An 18,060-nucleotide genomic window follows, 5' to 3' on the forward strand; every position below is an offset into this window, starting at 1 on the left:
CGCTGCTAATCAAATTAGTCCTGAAACAAGGAGTTGATTAAATATATTTTCTGTCCTGCCAGGAAATAAACTGACCATTAACTTCAATAATGGCTTATTAGCAGTAAGCTGTCAGAAAACGACGTGTGCTCCGTTTGCTGAGATATTAATTCAGCTGTTCTCATGTGTTGCACCTGCAGCTGCATGTTGAGTGACATGCATGTTTTCTGGAAATCACATTATTACAACGTGTGCTAAATGCTTATTGTAGTTCAAACTGTTAACATAGATGATAGCTGTTTACTGTTCAAATTGATATTTATCTAATGTCCACTTTAATCCAATTTAACTGAGCTGAAATTCAGAGACTTTCTGAATTAAAAATTGATTGAAGTTGGAGATCAGCGCCACATTGTCTGTGCTGTGAAGGAGTGCGTGAATGAATGGATGTTGTGTAATGTGTGTGACTGATGGTTTTAAATGTGGATGACGCTCCAGAGCAGCCTGCCGGCTTCCTGACTCCAGCTCTGAGCTTCATCAGACCTCTCGGAGGTCAGACTCTCCTCAGGCTGCTGCAGAGTTTACCCTGCGTCGCACTGGCTGCTCCTCTCTCCTGTTGTTGCTCTAGCATTGCATAATTGCTTTGGGTGGTGCCAGTGTTTGGAGGCCTCTCTGTGTTGACTTGCAGCGTGTTTGTCCGTAGCTAGGTTTTAGTCAGATTTGGTCAGATTACCTCAGACGACCACAGTGAAAGAGACACCAGGCTGTCATGTTCTCAAAGCTTCAGGGTTTTCACGGTCTGAATATTTATTTTTCACCTTTCCCTCTCTCTCGTACTCAGAGCTTCCTCTCACAGTGTAGATATTTACTGGGGAAAAATGGACAAAATGAAGACAGACTTATATCAGCGATGTAAAGTACAGGTGGGAAACAGACGAATCAACTCAGCATTCATGCTGCTAGAAAGTTGGAGAACCTCCAAGGCGTTTTGAATGTGTTATGGTATCTGTGATGTAATCTCATCTGGAAATACAGGCTGGACATTTTCCATGAACACAGCTCCTCTCTTCCTGTTTCGGTCAGGCTCCGTCACACCTCCTGGCTGGTTTCACTGGTCATTTGTCCCACATCCAGCACGTAGCACCCAGCAGTAGAATACAAGTAACTACTTCTGTCCCAAACTGTATCTGATATAGAAATGACATGACAGTAACTAAATAAATACACAAATGAGCAGGAACAAGGCATCAAATCTGTGTTTGTAGCTAGATTTTAACAGCTCAGACAAAAGTTAGAAATGTTAAAAGTAAACATTAAATGCACATTTGTTACAGTTTGAAAGGTTGGACTAAATTAACATTTTAATTAACATTTAAATCAAAATTACATTTTACCCAAACAGCTATTTGCTGTGGTTGTTGTTGTTGTCCATCATGCTAAAATCATGATAGCTATGAGTCGTACAATGCTTTACTCTGTGGGAATCCAGATCCAAAATGGATGAAAAAGTGGCTGAAGGAAACAGTCTGAATATCTGCCTCTGTCAGATTCATCGGAGGTGTTGCTAAAGAGGAAAGCATTACAAAACATTTCCTACTCATGTTGTGCAATGTATGTCATCTGGCAGCCCCTCGGTACCACAGTGTGACGGTGAACGAGTAAAGCTCTGCAACGAAGCTGAAAACTGAAGCAGGACGTAGAAAAGAGGTCCGCTCCCTCCTGTTTTTGTGTTCGTGCGTGTGTGCGCGCTCGTGGGTTGACACCAAAGTGCTGGGCTGTGTGTATGTGTGTTCACGAGTGTGTGTGTTGTGTGTTTTCATGGGCCAGCTCCCTGCGGCATGCAGCAGAGCAGGTTCATGTGTGTCACACGGAAAAGGGGAGGAGAGAGGAGGCGAGCGCGTGGAGCCCCGCCTCCTGCTCCTCCCTCTGCTCCTCTGGCCCATCCCCTTTGAGACTGAACACACTTTGTTGCCAGGCTGCCACCTGAAGGGCGCTGACGCCTGCACCTCTGGGCATTTCTGCTGTTGTAGTCCACTTTCAGAGGGTTTGGATTAGGAGTCATTGGTTTGGTGTCAGCTGAAGAAGACAGCTTAAACATGTTGGCTGTGGAACAACAACAATATTAATATTAATAATAATAATAATAATAATAATAATAATAATAATAATAATAATAATAATAATAATAATAATAATAATAATAATAATAATATACAGCTATAACTTAAGTAAGGCTTTGATCGCAGGACCTGAAATACTGTTTTCAGGACAGCACTGAAATCAGCCGCCTCGTTAAAAATAATAAACAAAATAAGCAATCTGAAGATGAGAAGTTGAACCAAATGATCCAAAACCACTGAAAGATTCACTGAAACCACAACTGAAACAAACCCTGAAAGGACCCAGCAGACTCCACCTGGTGCAGGCTTTTAAAAACACAGCCCGGCAGTTTCAGAGTGAACTCTATGTGGATCAGGACAGCAGCTTGAAATGAACACAGCGTTCTGAATCTCACACCAAACTAGTCTAAATATAAATGATGTGTTGCCAAAGCATCTGCAGCCATTTCCTTCTAATATTAGCTGTGATGCAGCAGTGCCTGCAGCAGAGTCCTCAGTCTTTCCCTTTTCTCTCATCTCTGCCTCTGATGTGGTTCATCTCCGCTGAAGAACACTGGACCAGTCGATTATTTTTCTGCTTTCTGGGGCCGGCAGCGTCCCTCTCCGTCCCTCCCCAGTCTTCACCCTTAAACTGCTCGAGTTCTACGATCAGCAGTCACATGTGAACTCAACATTAGCAGCCTACCAGCGTAATTTTAAGCTTAATGATTGCAAAAATTCACCAAAACGCTCCTTGAAAGTTGTATTTGATTCCTTGGCGCCTTTAACTCAGTTGCTCAGGGAGTTTCATCTCTACCCAACTGCCCAACATCCAACATTAGCTATGCAGATAAAGCAATCAAGACTTTTACTTTGGAAACCCAGAAGCACGTCCTGCCACTCTGCAGCTCTCCAGTACACGATAACACTTGTACACCTGGCAACCCGTCCTGAAGCGCAGTGTGCTTTCGAAGCTCCCTCCATGTAAGAGGTCAGCCTCTTAATGTCCCACTGTGGTTCACTGGCTTTAGAGCTCAGTATTGATTATGTGGTCAGTCTGTTCGCACCAGATGTCCAGCACCAGCTGCTCAGGAATATACCGCCTCCATAATGGAGTCAAGAGTCGCCCTCTGCATCTTTAACAAGCTGGCCTGGCAGTTACATAATGTGTGCTGTTATTTGACATTGCCCATATTGCTGCTGTCACTGGAGCCCCTAGCTGCAGTTACAGTGGGTTTTATGTTCAGGCTGTAGCTGAACCTTAAACTGAGGGGGTTTCACAACCTCGTGGCTTATAAAATCTGCCACACTATTCTCCTTTTGAGTTGCACCCAGCTGTGTCTGTACTTCAGACCCTTCTTCAGCCTTCCTTCTGTATCATCCTCAGTGTCTCCTCCCTTGAATGAAGGACGTTTATCAGCTGAAAGGGAGCAGATTGCCCAACGTTACATGTGAGCAGCCGAGAGTAAATACTGAAAACAGATCTTCTTGAGTCGTGAATGGGCTTTTTAGGAAGTCACATATGCCACCAGGTAAACAGGTTAAATGTGTTCCTGCGTGGCTCTCCTGGACTCTGCGGGGAAAACCCACCTCTTAAACATCTTTGTGGAAGGTTTGTTGAGCTCTCAGAGCAGCTTTGGGGGGAAAATGTGGTTTTGTGGCTCACACTGAAGTGGGAGACTAACTTACTGGCTGTTTAACGGCAGATTGACTTCCAGGACTTCCCCTTTGACAGATCCATGCTCTAAATCACATGTTCACTCAGTAACATACAGGAAGACCACAGCACAGTGTCACCATTCATCACTGCACGCAGCCATTCAAACTCCAAACATTAAGCAGAGACGATGGCAATGATCCGTTTGAGGAGAAGTTTTTTTCGAGCAGTCTCAGTGCATGAAGAGGATGATGTCTTCTCTAGTTGGTCAGAGGTAATATTTCACATGTTTTTAACTCTTCTAATTTAACTTCTGAGCTGCAGCGTGCTTCACAGTGTAGTTTTGCGGATTTAGCTTCACAGTGCGTTTCTGGTAAATGCAGTCTTTTATTTTGAAAGTCTCTTGCTTTGCTCGGTGGCTCGCTGGCAGAACTTAGTAAAGTAAGTTTCCCTGTTTTGTCTGGGCTTTTCGACCGGTGACCAAAAACAGGTAGAAGAAACTTCAGTGAGTTACGTAATTCATTATGTGTAACGCATGCAGTCCACCTTTGTTTTGTGCTGCTGCGATGTTGTATTGAACAGTTCAGGCTTCTTCTGGTCCACTGAATATTCGACTCTCGCGGGTACCTCCAGCTGTTTGCTCGGCTCCTGCATATTTCATCCCTATTGATCCCCGTGCAATAAAAACATCACAGGGCCAGTGTCGGGAGGCCTTGGGGCACTGGCATTATTTATGACTCTCTCTGCCCTGTCGCTCTGCAGCCAGGCAGCTTCTTTGTGAGTCCAGCATGAAATAATCATGACAAGCAGCCCATTGACTGGATCAGTCGTGCATCAGGGCTTTTGAAGAAGGATGCTCTGTCATTAGAGGCAGCATGCAGGCTGGACTCCAGCGGTGGACATGCTTTAGTTCCACTGGATACAGGAGTTAACTTGTTTGTTCCAGTGTCATTTGTGTTGTAAATCATATTCAGCAGCTTGGTGAACAAACTGTTGGGTTGCCTGCCAAAGAGGCGGCTGCATGCTCAGTAGACTCTCCCATCTTAACTGCATAAAAACATTTGGTTTGTGGTTGTTCAGGTTTCCCCTCCTGCCTAACAGGAACATTTCTGCAGTGTGTTTTGCTCTGCCAAGCGACCTGCTTTGACACGCCGTTGTCAACACTGAAACAGGACCTGAGAAGTAATTGATGTTTTTCCTCAGGATCTTCACAGGTCAGCCTGTATCAGTCTCAGTGCTCAGTACTGTCTGCAGATACTCTTTTTATTCAGAATCTAGTCTCAGAAGTCCAGGATTCAAGGAGCAACATGAAGCTTTTTGTTCCCAAATCAGACACAGAGTCTGTCAGTTAAGAAGTGATGGAGGTTTGCTGTCAGTGTACACTGAAGCCACCGTTGTGAAAGGTTTTGTTTAGTTCTGCCAGTCAGTCATTCTGCAGACAGTTCATTGGCTGCTGTGTTGATAATACATTCATCGTTTCAATGAATTTTTCAAGGAAAAAAACCTTGAACATTTAATGGTTCCAGCCAGATTTTTCTTGTCTTCTATAGTAAATGCAATGAATACTGTATCTCTGTGATTTGAAGGCGTCACCTCGAGCTGTTTTCATTCAGTTTTCTGTGGTCGCAGCGTTCAGGATGCATCCTGGCTGTCAGTTTTACTTCCTTATTTCTACCTGACATGGCTTCCCGCCACTCAGTTATATAACACACCACTTCCTTCCCCTGTCCTCCTCCTCCTCCTCCTCCTCCTCCTCCTCCTCCTCCTCCTCCTCTGACTTCATTCAGCTCCTTTATTGCCAACAATTGCTATGTCAGCTTGAACTACAGCTGTTTGACGTTTCAGCCGTTTCCTTTATGCTTAAATGCCGCTCAGCACAAATACTGATGATTGACTCTGCGTGCAGCTCAGTATGAACATGGCAGTGACAATGTGGGGGTGAGGTGTGCTCAGAGGGTGGGGGTGAGGTGTGCACAGAGGGTGGGGGTGAGGTGTGCACAGAGGGTGGGGGTGAGGTGTGCACAGAGGGTGGGGGTGAGGTGTGCTCAGAGGGTGGGGGTGAGGTATGCTCAGAGGGGGTTTTAAGCCGTTTTGGATGAAAGTGTCGGCCAGCTTATAGGTGGAGCTGATGAAGCTGTGAATTTTTGACATCACTGTATCATCACTGGCTGTCGAGGAACTTTTCCCTGGTTATATAACAGACTTGAATACACTCAGCCATGACTCACAGCTCCGTGTCTCTCTTACTTTCTCCCCATCAGACGGTATCTTCGTCAGGCCAGGGCTGCTCCGAGTCCCCCGTCTACACCAACCTCCAGGAACTGAAGATCAGCCAGACCCACCTGCCCCCATTCCCCTCCGGCTCCCCCCTCCATGTTCTGGGTGACTGGGAGACCTACAAGGACCAGAACGGCAGGCACTTCTACTACAACCGCTCCACCCAGGAGAGGACCTGGAAGCCGCCCCGAGCCAAAGACACCAACAGCTCCAGATCAGAGCGCCACAGCACAGGAGAGAGCTCTGAGGTACAGATGGAGTACGGAGGGTCGAAGAAACACACACATACGTACACACAGTACTTTACATCTGTCGTGATGAAGAACGTCCAGTGACAGCGCAGACTCCTAAATGCCTGGTTTATACATCATTCTCGCACTGAGAGAGGTCGTGAGATCCCCTCCCTCACAGGGAGTTAGGATGCTCAAGCTGAGAGGTCGGCGGGTTTTAATGTTGCAGGCAGGTGTTGGTAGGAGAGATAAAAAGGAAAGCTACAGAGATAAAAACATCGTGTTTGCAGGTAGCACACAGGAAGCCACATTTCTTCACCAGCTGAGCCGGAGTGGTTTTCATACGGTGCTGTATGGAGAGTCCTGTGGATCAAGCTGCTTCTTCAGCACCTCCACGAATGCAAACACTAAGCAGCTCAGGTGTTAGCACTGTTAGCGGAGGTCGTGGGAACCTGATAAACGTGGAGGAGAGACCTGACGGAGGGCTTGGTCCTCTGTCATTTCAAACATGACAACAAGTGCCATTTAAGTTGGGTGACGCAGATTTCCTCACCTGTCTGAACACCTGAGACTGTTTCTAACATTAGAACAATGCTTTGTGAACAGCTCTTCTGACAGATTATATATTGGCTTAACCTTTGCTCTAAAGTCAACCCTTAATCTTAGATTAGCTTATTCAGAATCTAATTGACAGTATTACCTTTAAGTGAAACCAGTGAACAGCAGGAATATTGTCAGTTTAGACTCAAAACTGGTTCTCACAAGCATATAATTACAAGGACTCACACACTCTCCTATATACACTGAGTCAGTGTGAAAGCATCGCGAGCCAGAGACGGATATTAAACAGATAACAGATACGCCGTGCCAGTGATTTACATATTGTGCGCGCCTGGTGATTAACAGCGATGTCCGAGCTGACAAGTGAGGCGTCTGCAGAATTGCTCTTTGAGCGCTGACAGATTGTTTGGGGAGATTTAAACCGTCAGACGAGAAACATCTCAGAGAAAATGGAAGTGTGTGTGTGTTTTCTTTGATTACACACCCTCACCAGAATGGCTTGTTCTTGAAACTCTGCGATTATAAAACACGTTGTGGAAATGATTACAGTTTTGATTCATGTGATGAACAGTGAGTGACTACGCATTTTTATCATCCACACACACACACACACACACACACACACACACACACACACACACACACACACACACACACACACACACACATGCGTTGTGACATAACAGATTAGCCTGATTCATTAGGGAGTCATCTCTGATTTTGAGTCAGCTTCCCTTCATGAACTGACTGTACCACACTGCCACCTACAGGCAAACAGCAGTCACTTCATCTGCTCTGTGTCACTGCTGCAGCCTCCAAAGCATGAACAGGAGTGATTTTGAGCCCTCTGATTGGTCTTCTGGTTGTCTGTGCTGCATTAAAGTGGTGATGGATCGATTCTGATGATTTATTGGTTCTGGGTGCATGACTGTCTTTCCTCCTCTGTAACTCCATGGTGAAAGACGCCCTCTCTTCTCTCTCTCTTCCCCCTCTTTACACTAATGGTAGACCACTCCTCTCTCGCTCTCGCCGTCTTTCCTTCCCTTCCTCTCGCTCTCCATTGGTCGACTGCAGCCTCTGTCATCGGAGGACACCTGCCTCAGTACCTACTCTAGCCAGTCAGACAGTCAGTACGGTTCGCCGCCGCGTGGTTGGTCGGAGGAGATGGACGAGCACGGCCACACGCTGTACGTCAGCGACTATACTAATGAGAAGGTACCGGCTGCACGGGGCTGATCTGCTGTCTCTTTACTGTGGTGGTTCCTGGGAATGCATGTGGGAGAGGATTTGGGGTTGATTTGTGGTAGATTTCCCTCTTTAACGCCTGACTCAAATGTGTCCTCTGCACTGATTTGGCACCACAGCATGAGAGTGATTTCCACAGCTGGAAGGATGAAAATATCAGAGAGTTTCCTCTGAAGGCACTCAAAGCTATTTGCCCCTTAAAAAGAATAGATTTATTATATGCTTTACAGAAAAGTGACGTAATAACCATTCATGTGAAATGACAGTGTGATGTTGGTACTTTAATGACAATACAGTAACCACAAGGTTATGATCTATTTACAACTTTTCACATGATGAAAACACTGAAAGTGAAGTTTGTCTGCTGGTCAGTGGAGTGATGTTATTGCAGGAATAACTGAGTGATGTCAGGAGTCGCACTGATGAGTCTTGTTTGTCCTGTCTGTCCGTGTGTGCGCCACCAGTGGTTGAAACACATCGACGAGCAGGGCAGACCGTATTACTACAGCGCAGACGGTTCAAGGTCAGAGTGGGAGCTGCCAAAGGTAAGACTCTGCAGCTCAAAGTTGATGCTGTACTGGGCGCCTCGAGTGGCACTAAAATGTGAACCTGTTTTCCCCAAAATAATGAGATGTGACTGGATGTAACAAACAAACCAAAAACATTTCAGTAACAAAGCGACAGTTCAGTACGGCACACGCAGCCATGACAGCAGCATGAAGCAGCTAAACCCAGTCAGGTGATCCAGAATGCGGCTGTCAGTATCTTTACCAGAACTGCCTCCATACATCACCTCGCCTGGTTCTTCAGTAGCTTCACTGGCTCTCTGTTAAATACTGTCTGCTTCTCACCTGTAAGGCCCTTCATGACCCTGGTCCTTTGAATCTTTGCCGACTCCTTCATATTTACACGCCCTCTTGTCGTCCTCGATCCTCTTCTGCTATTCATCTCCACCATCTGCCTGCTTGACTGCATGGCGTCCAGAGCATTCAGCCGCTGTGCCTCCGTCTCTAGAATTCAATCCAAGACATTCACAATATTGATTCTGTAAATCCTCAGAACACACCTTTAAAAGTGGCCTGTTTGCTCTGACTCCATTCATGCTTGTGCTTTGTTTCAGCCCCACTTTGTGATTATGACTTATAAGATGAATGCCCACATTGTGTTAACTGTGTTAAATAAATGCTTGTTGTTCGTTAGGCGACATTTAAAGTGTATGACGGCGTGTTCCCTCCCTACAGTACACCCTCTCCCCTCACCAGCTGCCTGGCGACGCTCCAAAGAGCCGCAGTCTGGACAGGAAACACGTGGAGCCCATCATCCTGACCAAGTGGAGACACAGCGCCTACGTCCAAGACCCCAACGACAAGGTCTGACAGCCAAATCTGCAAACCACGCACTCATCACTCGCACCACTGCTAAATACTTCATTTCACAACTAGCTAAAAAAATCTCCAGTGAAAATTTCCACAGAAAAGTGAATTTTGAAATCCATTTCTTCACCACCTGTCAGTTGTGTTTAATGTATTTTAGCTGTGTGTGCATTTAAAAGCCTGCCGTACAGAGTGAGTGTGTTCTCGATGGAGCTCTTGTGTGATGCGTTCACTGGTAAGATGTGCTACACGAGTCCAGAGTTTCAGTTGTAGACTGGTTGCTTTGCAGCGGCTGTTAAAAACCAGACGCTTCCGCGCAGGCTCTGCCCGCCTCCACCCGTACAAACACCAAGTCAGTAGCCTGTCGGACCGACCAATCAGTGCCTCGACCCCTAATCCAAGCAGACAATCAGCTTGCATGTTCCAAATCACACATCAGGAGTGATAATTACACCCCCTCCATGTCAGATCCACCTGTGTGTGCCTCTTTCTCTGAGCTGATTGAGCCTTCTGATTGGCTGTTGAATCAATCATGAACTTTTGGATTTGAGTGTTTTGCCACAATGATCCAGAAATGATTTTTCAAAAGCGATGACGATGAAGTAGTTTGTAGTCGTAGCATGAGCGTTGTGATAAATACCTGCCTCCACGTCTAATTCCTGATCTGCTCGGGCCTCCTGAACGTCACACAGGTATTGGACACTCGTTCTGATCTCACAGCTGATCGCCTTCACACTCTCATCTGTCTTTGTCCTCTCATTGTTCTCTCATCAAACCTTTTGTTGTCAGTTGTTGTCAGATGTGACGGTTTGTTCTTCATCCCTGTCTCCTCACTAGGACGCTCCTCTGGGCCCAAAGCCCCCCTCCCCCGACTCTGACTCCTGCTCTTCATCTCCCAAGCCCCCCACCTCTGTTAGTACCTCCGCCCGCGAGCCTCTGTCCTGCAGGGGTCTGACCTGGTCCCTGGCTGGTTGTCACGTGTCGCAGCTCATTGCAGGGTTTCTACACAGGTGGAGAAAATCAGGAAGCAGACTGAGAGGTGTTGTGTGCCAGTAAACATCTGTAATGCTGGAGCAGGAGAGCACATTCAGCCTGTGTAGAATCCCTGTTAATGAGCTGATGGGTAACACGTCTGAGGAAATGTTAAACTCCTACAGGAGCTTTCTGTCGCCGGGAAACGTTTGGATAAACACTTGTTTTTTTTTCTGGGTGTGTTGATTGTCTGCCTTTCAAACCCTGAAACTAAGATCTCTGGCTAAATGCTGCGCAGGTCGCTTTGCCAGGAATCTGTGGTTTAATCTTTGTTCTTACTTCCACCTGATGTCACTTCCTGGTGTTTTGTCACCTGCCTCTCTGGAGTGGGAATCATGATGGCGGTCTGTTTTTCCTGCAGGCTGAAAGCGGTGATTTGTTCTGGTGGCAGCGTTTTTTGTGGTGGTTGTGGTTTGTGACAGCTGGGTGACACAACGTTGAGCAGCTTTCTCTCCTGTCCCTCTGCTGTGGTTGTTAATCATCTTTAAATGATGTGTGTGTGTGTGTGTGTGTGTGTGTGTGTGTGTGTGTGTGTGTGTGTGTGTGTGTGTGTGTGTGTGTGTGTGTAACCTGCCTCTTTAAAGTGTGTCCCAATGCTTCCTCCCCTGCAGCCATCTGAGAAGTGCGGCGTTCTGAACGTGACGAAGATCACTGAACACGGAAAGAAAGTACGGTGAGTAGCACCAAAGCTCGACCATCGCTGACGTTACACAACCCTGATTCCACAACACGCGGGACGCTGTCCAAAACGTAAAGGAGAACACAATGCAGCCATTTGTAAACAAACTTTGTTTACTGACAACAGTTTTCTGAAGTGTAAACATGCACCAACAAAGGCAAAGAAGAAGTGCAATACAGTAAACATCGACAAACAATAAAGGTTGTAAATTATTCAAGAAATTTTATGAAGAAATAAATACATTCAACATATTTGTTCAGTGTCAAACACACAGTGTGGTTTTTGTGTGAATGTAAACACTTCGTTTACCTCCTACATGACGCTCGGCCCGAAAGCTGAACAGTTAGCTGAAAAGGTTTACTTTCATCACTTAAAGTGTTTCTGAACGATCTGTTGCAGGAAGAACTGGACTTCCTCCTGGACCGTGCTCCAAGGATCCACGCTGCTATTTGCCAAAGGCCAAGGAGGCGGGACTAGCTGGGTGAGTGACGGTAACCTTTTCCTGAAAAAGCAGCTTGTTTCATGTCGACGCTGGGAGGTCGAGTCTAGACGGCAGAGCGCTCAGTGATTAGAGGGAGAGCAGTCTGTCGTCTCTGTGTTGTGCTGCGTGCTTCTCTCTTCTACATGTTTCCTTCTCCATCTCTTTACCTTTGGATTCACCCCCCTCCCCCCCATCCTCCTTGTCTTCACCCCCCCCCCCCCCCCCCCCCTTCCTTTGTGTGCCTCCCTCCCTCCCTCCCCTCTGCATGCCACCTCCCTCCCCTCTGCCATGCTCTGACCCCAGCCCCTCTCTGTGTTATTAGTCGCTGGCATGGGCCTAGAATCAGGGACAATGTCTCTGTGTGATGAACTGTTAGATGCTTTCACTCTGTGGCCTGACTGGACTTTAAATGGACGCATTGATTGGACGTTACAGGCGGTCAGGTGATGTGTTTGCCTCAAAAAAGCAGGACGGAGTTCATGAAGCATTAGGTTTAATCAGAGCTGTTTTCTTGGAGATGGGTGATCAGAAAGGTGAATCCACAAAGTAGCATATTTCTCTTCATCTGCACAAACTGTTGCGTGGTTGAGCGCTGAGGACGTCCATGGACAGGCCTCCTTTGATTCGTGTCCCCTCTCTGCTCAGTTTGGAGGCGGTCAGTCCAAACCTGAGTTCACAGTGGATCTGAGGGGCGGCTCGGCGGAGTGGGCTTCCAAGGACAAGTCCAGCAAGAAACACGTCATAGAGGTGGGACGTGGCTCCTCGATCTCCTCCTTGTTTTGAATCTACGTTTGTGTTTTTATATAATCAGTGTGAAGAGTCCAAACTCAGCTGTAGTAACACTAAATATCAAAGAAGCTTCTGCCTTCAGAAGCAAAACTGCCATATTTTAGCAGTAATCATGTAAAACTGACTCATGGCTGCTGTCGCTCTGAAGTGTTTGACTTGATGAATGGACAGACGTGAGAAAACAAACGTTAAAGGCTGTTTCCGCTGTGGTTGATTGGAATTGATTCTCTGTGTCTGTCCTGGTTCAGGTGAAGACTCGGCAGGGCACAGAACTGCTGATCCAGTCAGAAAACGACGCCCTCATCAACGAATGGTACCGAGCGCTGCAGGACACCATCAGCACCCACGTGAGGACCGACACCTTCACCCAGTCCAGAAACACATGGCCAGATTGAAGCCACTAAAACCAGACCCAGCCGCCATGAAAGCCTCTACATTTTCTGAATTCAGACAGATTTATTGATTTAACTCGAGACTGTCAGCTTGTTCACTGCTGCTGAAAGTACATACAGCCTGTATTTAAAGTCAGAAGTCAGCTGATGTCCAGCTGAAGAGCAGCTGCTCATTTTGTCCACTGAGAGGACAAACAGCAGTGCGCTGAATGCAGTCTTCCCTACTAGTATGTGGTTTTAACAGGGTAACATAAAGGGGATATCAGACGTTGAATCGATGCTTTCTCAAGAATGCTGAGAGTAAACGTTATAAATTCACAGTTTCAAATTGAAAATGTGAAAAGCTTTCTCAAACAGAATGGTTAGAAAAACAACCGTGTAAGCTGTTTGTTTGTTTTCAGGTTGACTCAGGTTGTAATCAGCAGATCAAGTTTGTTGTTTTCCTGCATTGAGAGTCCAAAGGTGCAGCAGGCAGAGGTTTTTATAACCAAGGTCTTATTTCTGTGTGTGTGTGTGTGTGCGTGCGTGCGTGCGTGCGTGTGTGTGTGTCTCAGGCCTGGGAGTCCGATGAGGCCATTGAAGAGGACCTGCCGGACTCACCAGGTGTGGAGAAGCATGACAAGGAGAAAGAGCACAGAGACTCAAAGAAAGGCAGAGGTATGTGTGTGTGTGTGTGTGTGTGTGTGTGTGTGTGTGTGTGTGTGTGTGTGTGCGTGTGCTGTGATGCTGTTAAACACATGTGTGAACACAAACCACGATGGCAGCATTTAACGTAGCACATAAACATTTGGGTGAAACTGTTAATAAATCATCAAAAGTCATAAAACAACAATGAACAGAAAGCGAAAGCGTGAGTTAAAGTTTGGCTCAGCGCTCGCTCTATAAAACAGCTGCCTATCAGTTCAGCTCCCTGTAAACAGCCCGCGGCCGTCATGGCGATCAGTGTGTTCAGACGGGTGGTGGACATCACGATCCTGTCCCAACGTTCCTCCGCAGCCATGAAGACCTCCGCCAGCATGGACGGCTCCGACAACAAGAAGACCAGACACAAGCTGAAGAAGTTCCTGACCCGCCGGCCGACCCTGCAGTCCGTCAGGGACAAGGGATACATCAAAGGTACGAGAGCCCACGTCCACCTGGACACGCCAGCTTTCCTCGTGTTGGTGAAAAAGATCCTGAATTCAGCAAAGGTCAAAGAGTTTGATCGATTATTAGGCGAGATCAATAAACGTCATGTTCATTTTACTGCTGGGTTAACTGAATGGAGTATAGAAGGAAGTGTTGTGGTCTGTAACACAGAGGTTTTTTATCTCTAACCACAGGAAGCTAGACCGACTGTTAACCGTCATTTTATTCCTTTTTCATTTTACATTTGAATCAACTTTCTTCCCATAAATCCATTTGCTCCGACCATGATGATGTCCCATTTTTATTTAACGTGTCCTCCACTGAGCCACAGGAATCAGGAAAGGTCTGTAAGAATTAACTGGGCATAGTTTTTTATTTCTAGTCATTCTGCAGATTTGTTGAAGTTGTGATCGACAGGGCGAAGCCTGCAGAGAGAAACCTTTGATTCGTCTCCAGCAGAAAGCAGTGAGGCGCCGCTGTAAAGATCGGCATGTCGATAAGGCACAGACTTTGGACTGTTTGTGAATGTGGTCTCCTTCTGTCTTCCTGCGTCCTCAGATCAGGTGTTCGGCTGCAGTCTGTCCAGCCTGTGTCACAGGGAGAGCAGCACCGTGCCGAGCTTCGTTAAGATGTGCATCGACCACGTGGAGAACAACGGTGGGTTCACATGAGTCACTCTGTCAGACCTGGAGGGGCTGTAGGTTCCTCTGATGGCCCTGATAACAGGCTGAGTCAGACCAGGCATGGCTGAGTCCTCTGGGTGTCCAAAGCAAACAAAAACAAACCACAGGGATAATTTGCAGACGCTGAAGTGATGTCGACTTTTTCCTCCCATGATCCCCTGCAGGTCTGTGTGTAGACGGCCTGTACAGAGTTAGCGGGAACCTGGCCGTCATACAGAAACTACGCTTTGCTGTCAATCACGGTGAGTTACTGTTCTCTTTGTAGTTTGGGAGAAAACGGAGAATAACGTGAAAAAAGCTTCTTGTGGTGACGCGAGCTGCTTAAAGCGTCAGCTGACAGCGCTCTGACTGTGTGTGTCCAGATGAGAAGGTGAACCTGGTGGACGGGAAGTGGGAGGACATCCACGTGACCACTGGAGCCTTGAAGATGTACTTCAGGGAGCTGCCGGAGCCTCTCTTCACCTACGCTCTGTTCCACGACTTCGTCAGCAGCATCAGTACGTGCTACACGCCGCTGGACCGCAGCACACGCTTTGACTCAGTCTGAAGTCAGCGTAGCGTCGGCGCACGTTGTCAGATTCTTCGCTTCAAAAGCAAACGATCATTTTACTGAATTTCCAGCTAAGAACTGTTGTGTTTTCGTTGCTTTAGAATGAGCTCTTTATATCTACACAGAGCCCAGGTCCTCTTCCACTGAGCCACCGTGTTTCTACAGTAGCCCAGAACGGACAAACCAAACACTGAGTCTAAAGAGCACCTTTAAAGTATTTAGCAGCCATCTCAAGGGGAGGGTGAGGCGAGGGGTCCTTAGCTGGTAGAAATCCGTTAGATACCACTACATCGTACCCTCTGGACCTCTAAACTGAATTCTGGGAGATGTGATGTAGCCCTGTTGGGAATTAAAATTGACTTACTCTGTTTGGAAACCTCATGGAAACTTGCATGGACCACTAAGAACCTCAAAGCCCAGTTAGAAAACCACTTACCAGCTGATGAAGTACCAGTAACTCACGCAGTGACAGCGTACAGCCACCCCATAAATCTCCAGCATCAGGGTACACGTTACCCAGCGCTGCATCTCTGAACTGTAGTGAGTTTCATGAGCTGTGAGAGGAGAAGCAGCTCGATCTGCGATGGCTCAGATTGTTCCCTCACACTTTGATGTGTGTTGTGTTTCCTGTTCTGCAGAGATTCCAGACTACAAGCATCGAGTTCAGGCCATCAAAGACCTGGTCAGACAGCTGCCGAAGCCGAACCACGACACCATGCAGGCTCTCTTCAAACACCTCAGGAAGTGAGACAAACACTGCTTTTCATCGATTTCTCCTCCTCCTCCTCAGAACTCAGCTTAAACTTTTGATTTATGTATCAGAGGCAGAGAGTGAAGGCTGCAGCTGCTGACAGATTCATCTGATGGTTGATTTTTCTGTTTAAGCTGCTCTATAGGTATTGATTAAACTCATAAAACCTCATCTCTGTTGATCAAAATGACATATTTAGAAGTTTTTTCCATGAAAAACACAGACACCTTTCCTCTAAGTATTCCCATCTCAATCTCCACACTGTAAAAAATGATCCTTCATTCACACCATCCGGTAGCCTGTTTAGATCATACCTGTGATCTCTGCTTTTTATTCTGTTGTCTGAGTGCAACTGAGTGCAATCTTTTCTTAATTTAGATTCATCATAAACCAGATTCTCCGTCATGTGGCAGGTTGATCGAGAACATTTCTGTGTGAAATAACGTTTGATGGGAAATGTTTTTAGTGTTTTGACTCTGTGTCTTGTTCCTCCAGGGTGATCGACCACGGCGAGGAAAACCGTATGACCACCCAGAGCGTGGCCATCGTGTTCGGCCCCACGCTGCTGCGGCCCGAAACGGAGACCTGGAACATGGCGGTCCACATGGTCTACCAGAACCAGATAGTGGAGCTAATACTGCTGGAGTACGAGAACATTTTCGGCAGGTAGAAAGAGACGCTGGAGGACGAGCCTCTTTGTGTTTTTTTTCCTCTCCCGACGCAGAGCTCTTCCTAACCCAGCACGGCCCTGCCATAAAACAGCCCGGCCTGGCTCGGCCCGGCTCGGCACGGTAGCAGCTTCTCTTCATCTCAAACCAACATGCGGTCGCTGGCTTCTCCAATCTCGCAAACCTCCGGACCAAAGCCACGCAAATACGCCGTGAACAGAAACATAGATGTGACAAACTAGCGACCAAAAAGTTTCGACTCTTCGCACTGCTCGCTGTCTCATTTCCTCCTGCAGCTGCGTTTGTGCCACTTCGCCGCAGAGGCGACGTCCTCCTGCCCCGACACTGGATTCCTAAAACTGAAGCACGGGCCAAACAAGCCTCTGACTGCTGCACAGACTGACTGAGACCAAAGGAGCCTCAGCCGCCGCCTCCACAGAGGAGGCAGCGTCAGTATTGGAGGTTGGAGGTGGAGGTGGAGGTGCGCTCTGTATGCGGTGTACTGTATGTGCTATGACTTGTATCGACCACACTGGGGAACCGACAGAAGAAACCAAACTGCTGTACTAAAGCTTTAGACGTTTAGACACTAGGAAAGAGACAGATTCAGAACAAGAAGAAGAAGGAGGAGGAGGAGCGATGACATCTTTTATTTAGTGTGTCGTTAAAGAAGATTTCCTGCTCTCCTTCTCTTTGTTTTAAATGTTTGTTCGCCGTCTGCCTCCCTTTGTCTCTCTCTGAATCTGTTTCTGCTTCTTCTTCTTTCCTTCCTGAAATACTGGACCAGGGTCCTCTGAACACACAGCAGGTCATCGCTCTGTAATATATGTCTGCACGCCACTTTCTCCGTTTGGCTTTAGAACAAATCATCTCGCAGCAGTCAGGAGATCCAAAAAACAAAGCACGGTACTCAGCTGTGTCTTTCCGTGACTCGCTCAGGCAAACCTGCCTTTGACCATGACTCCACTGATAAATCTGTACAGTGTTTGTGTGTGTGCATGTGGATGTGGGGGGTGGATGGATGAATGGATTTAATGACAATATATTGTACAAATCGTAAATATAAGTACCTATGCCTGGAGTGTTAAAATATGATACGAGGGAGAAATCACTACTTTGTGATCATTGTAACCAACAGATGTGATGAATAAAGTTATGAACTGGGGATGTGGAGGTTTACCTGTGTGTCAGGTAGATGGATGATGGTGAATGGAACTTTGGAGAGTAGCTGTTGGCTTTATCAAACTGGAATAAAGACCTCTAATAAGAGATATTCCAAAGGAGAAATTCTTCATGTTGTTTTTGTTCTTATTCATGCATTTCGTGCCCACATGTAGATCAAACTCATGAGTCAGAATCAGCAGAGACATGAAAGAAAAATCTACATTTTGAGACACCAAGACAGAATTCTAAGTGAAAATTAGTCCCACTCTTGACTTCCTAGTTAAATTTCTTTTTGATTTACATCCACTATCATCAATGATTC

The 18,060-nt window shown here is 46.7% G+C and overlaps 1 protein-coding gene across 4 annotated transcripts in view; it reads left to right on the forward strand.

Moving 5' to 3' along the window:
- The window catches only part of LOC139338533 (rho GTPase-activating protein 12-like), a 49,753-nt gene extending 31,896 nt beyond the window's left edge, over nucleotides 1-17,857 (forward strand). Inside the window, exons 3-18 of one of the 4 annotated variants that reach the window (XM_070973655.1) lie at nucleotides 5,997-6,260; nucleotides 7,812-8,018; nucleotides 8,513-8,593; nucleotides 9,290-9,418; nucleotides 10,259-10,333; nucleotides 11,065-11,126; nucleotides 11,532-11,613; nucleotides 12,259-12,360; nucleotides 12,651-12,749; nucleotides 13,349-13,451; nucleotides 13,791-13,910; nucleotides 14,481-14,579; nucleotides 14,770-14,847; nucleotides 14,968-15,102; nucleotides 15,794-15,899; nucleotides 16,402-17,857. In XM_070973655.1, coding sequence (XP_070829756.1) covers nucleotides 5,997-6,260; nucleotides 7,812-8,018; nucleotides 8,513-8,593; nucleotides 9,290-9,418; nucleotides 10,259-10,333; nucleotides 11,065-11,126; nucleotides 11,532-11,613; nucleotides 12,259-12,360; nucleotides 12,651-12,749; nucleotides 13,349-13,451; nucleotides 13,791-13,910; nucleotides 14,481-14,579; nucleotides 14,770-14,847; nucleotides 14,968-15,102; nucleotides 15,794-15,899; nucleotides 16,402-16,576 — 1,917 coding nt within the window. In that variant the 3' untranslated portion in view covers nucleotides 16,577-17,857. The remainder of the gene's footprint in view (nucleotides 1-5,996; nucleotides 6,261-7,811; nucleotides 8,019-8,512; nucleotides 8,594-9,289; nucleotides 9,419-10,258; nucleotides 10,334-11,064; nucleotides 11,127-11,531; nucleotides 11,614-12,258; nucleotides 12,361-12,650; nucleotides 12,750-13,348; nucleotides 13,452-13,790; nucleotides 13,911-14,480; nucleotides 14,580-14,769; nucleotides 14,848-14,967; nucleotides 15,103-15,793; nucleotides 15,900-16,401) is intronic. The other 3 variants (XM_070973656.1, XM_070973657.1, XM_070973658.1) reach the window with 3 other exon arrangements.
- The last annotated feature ends 203 nt before the right edge of the window (nucleotides 17,858-18,060 follow it).

The sequence above is a fragment of the Chaetodon trifascialis genome, chromosome 11 (assembly GCF_039877785.1).
Source record: "Chaetodon trifascialis isolate fChaTrf1 chromosome 11, fChaTrf1.hap1, whole genome shotgun sequence".
NCBI classification, from domain to species: domain Eukaryota; kingdom Metazoa; phylum Chordata; class Actinopteri; order Chaetodontiformes; family Chaetodontidae; genus Chaetodon; species Chaetodon trifascialis.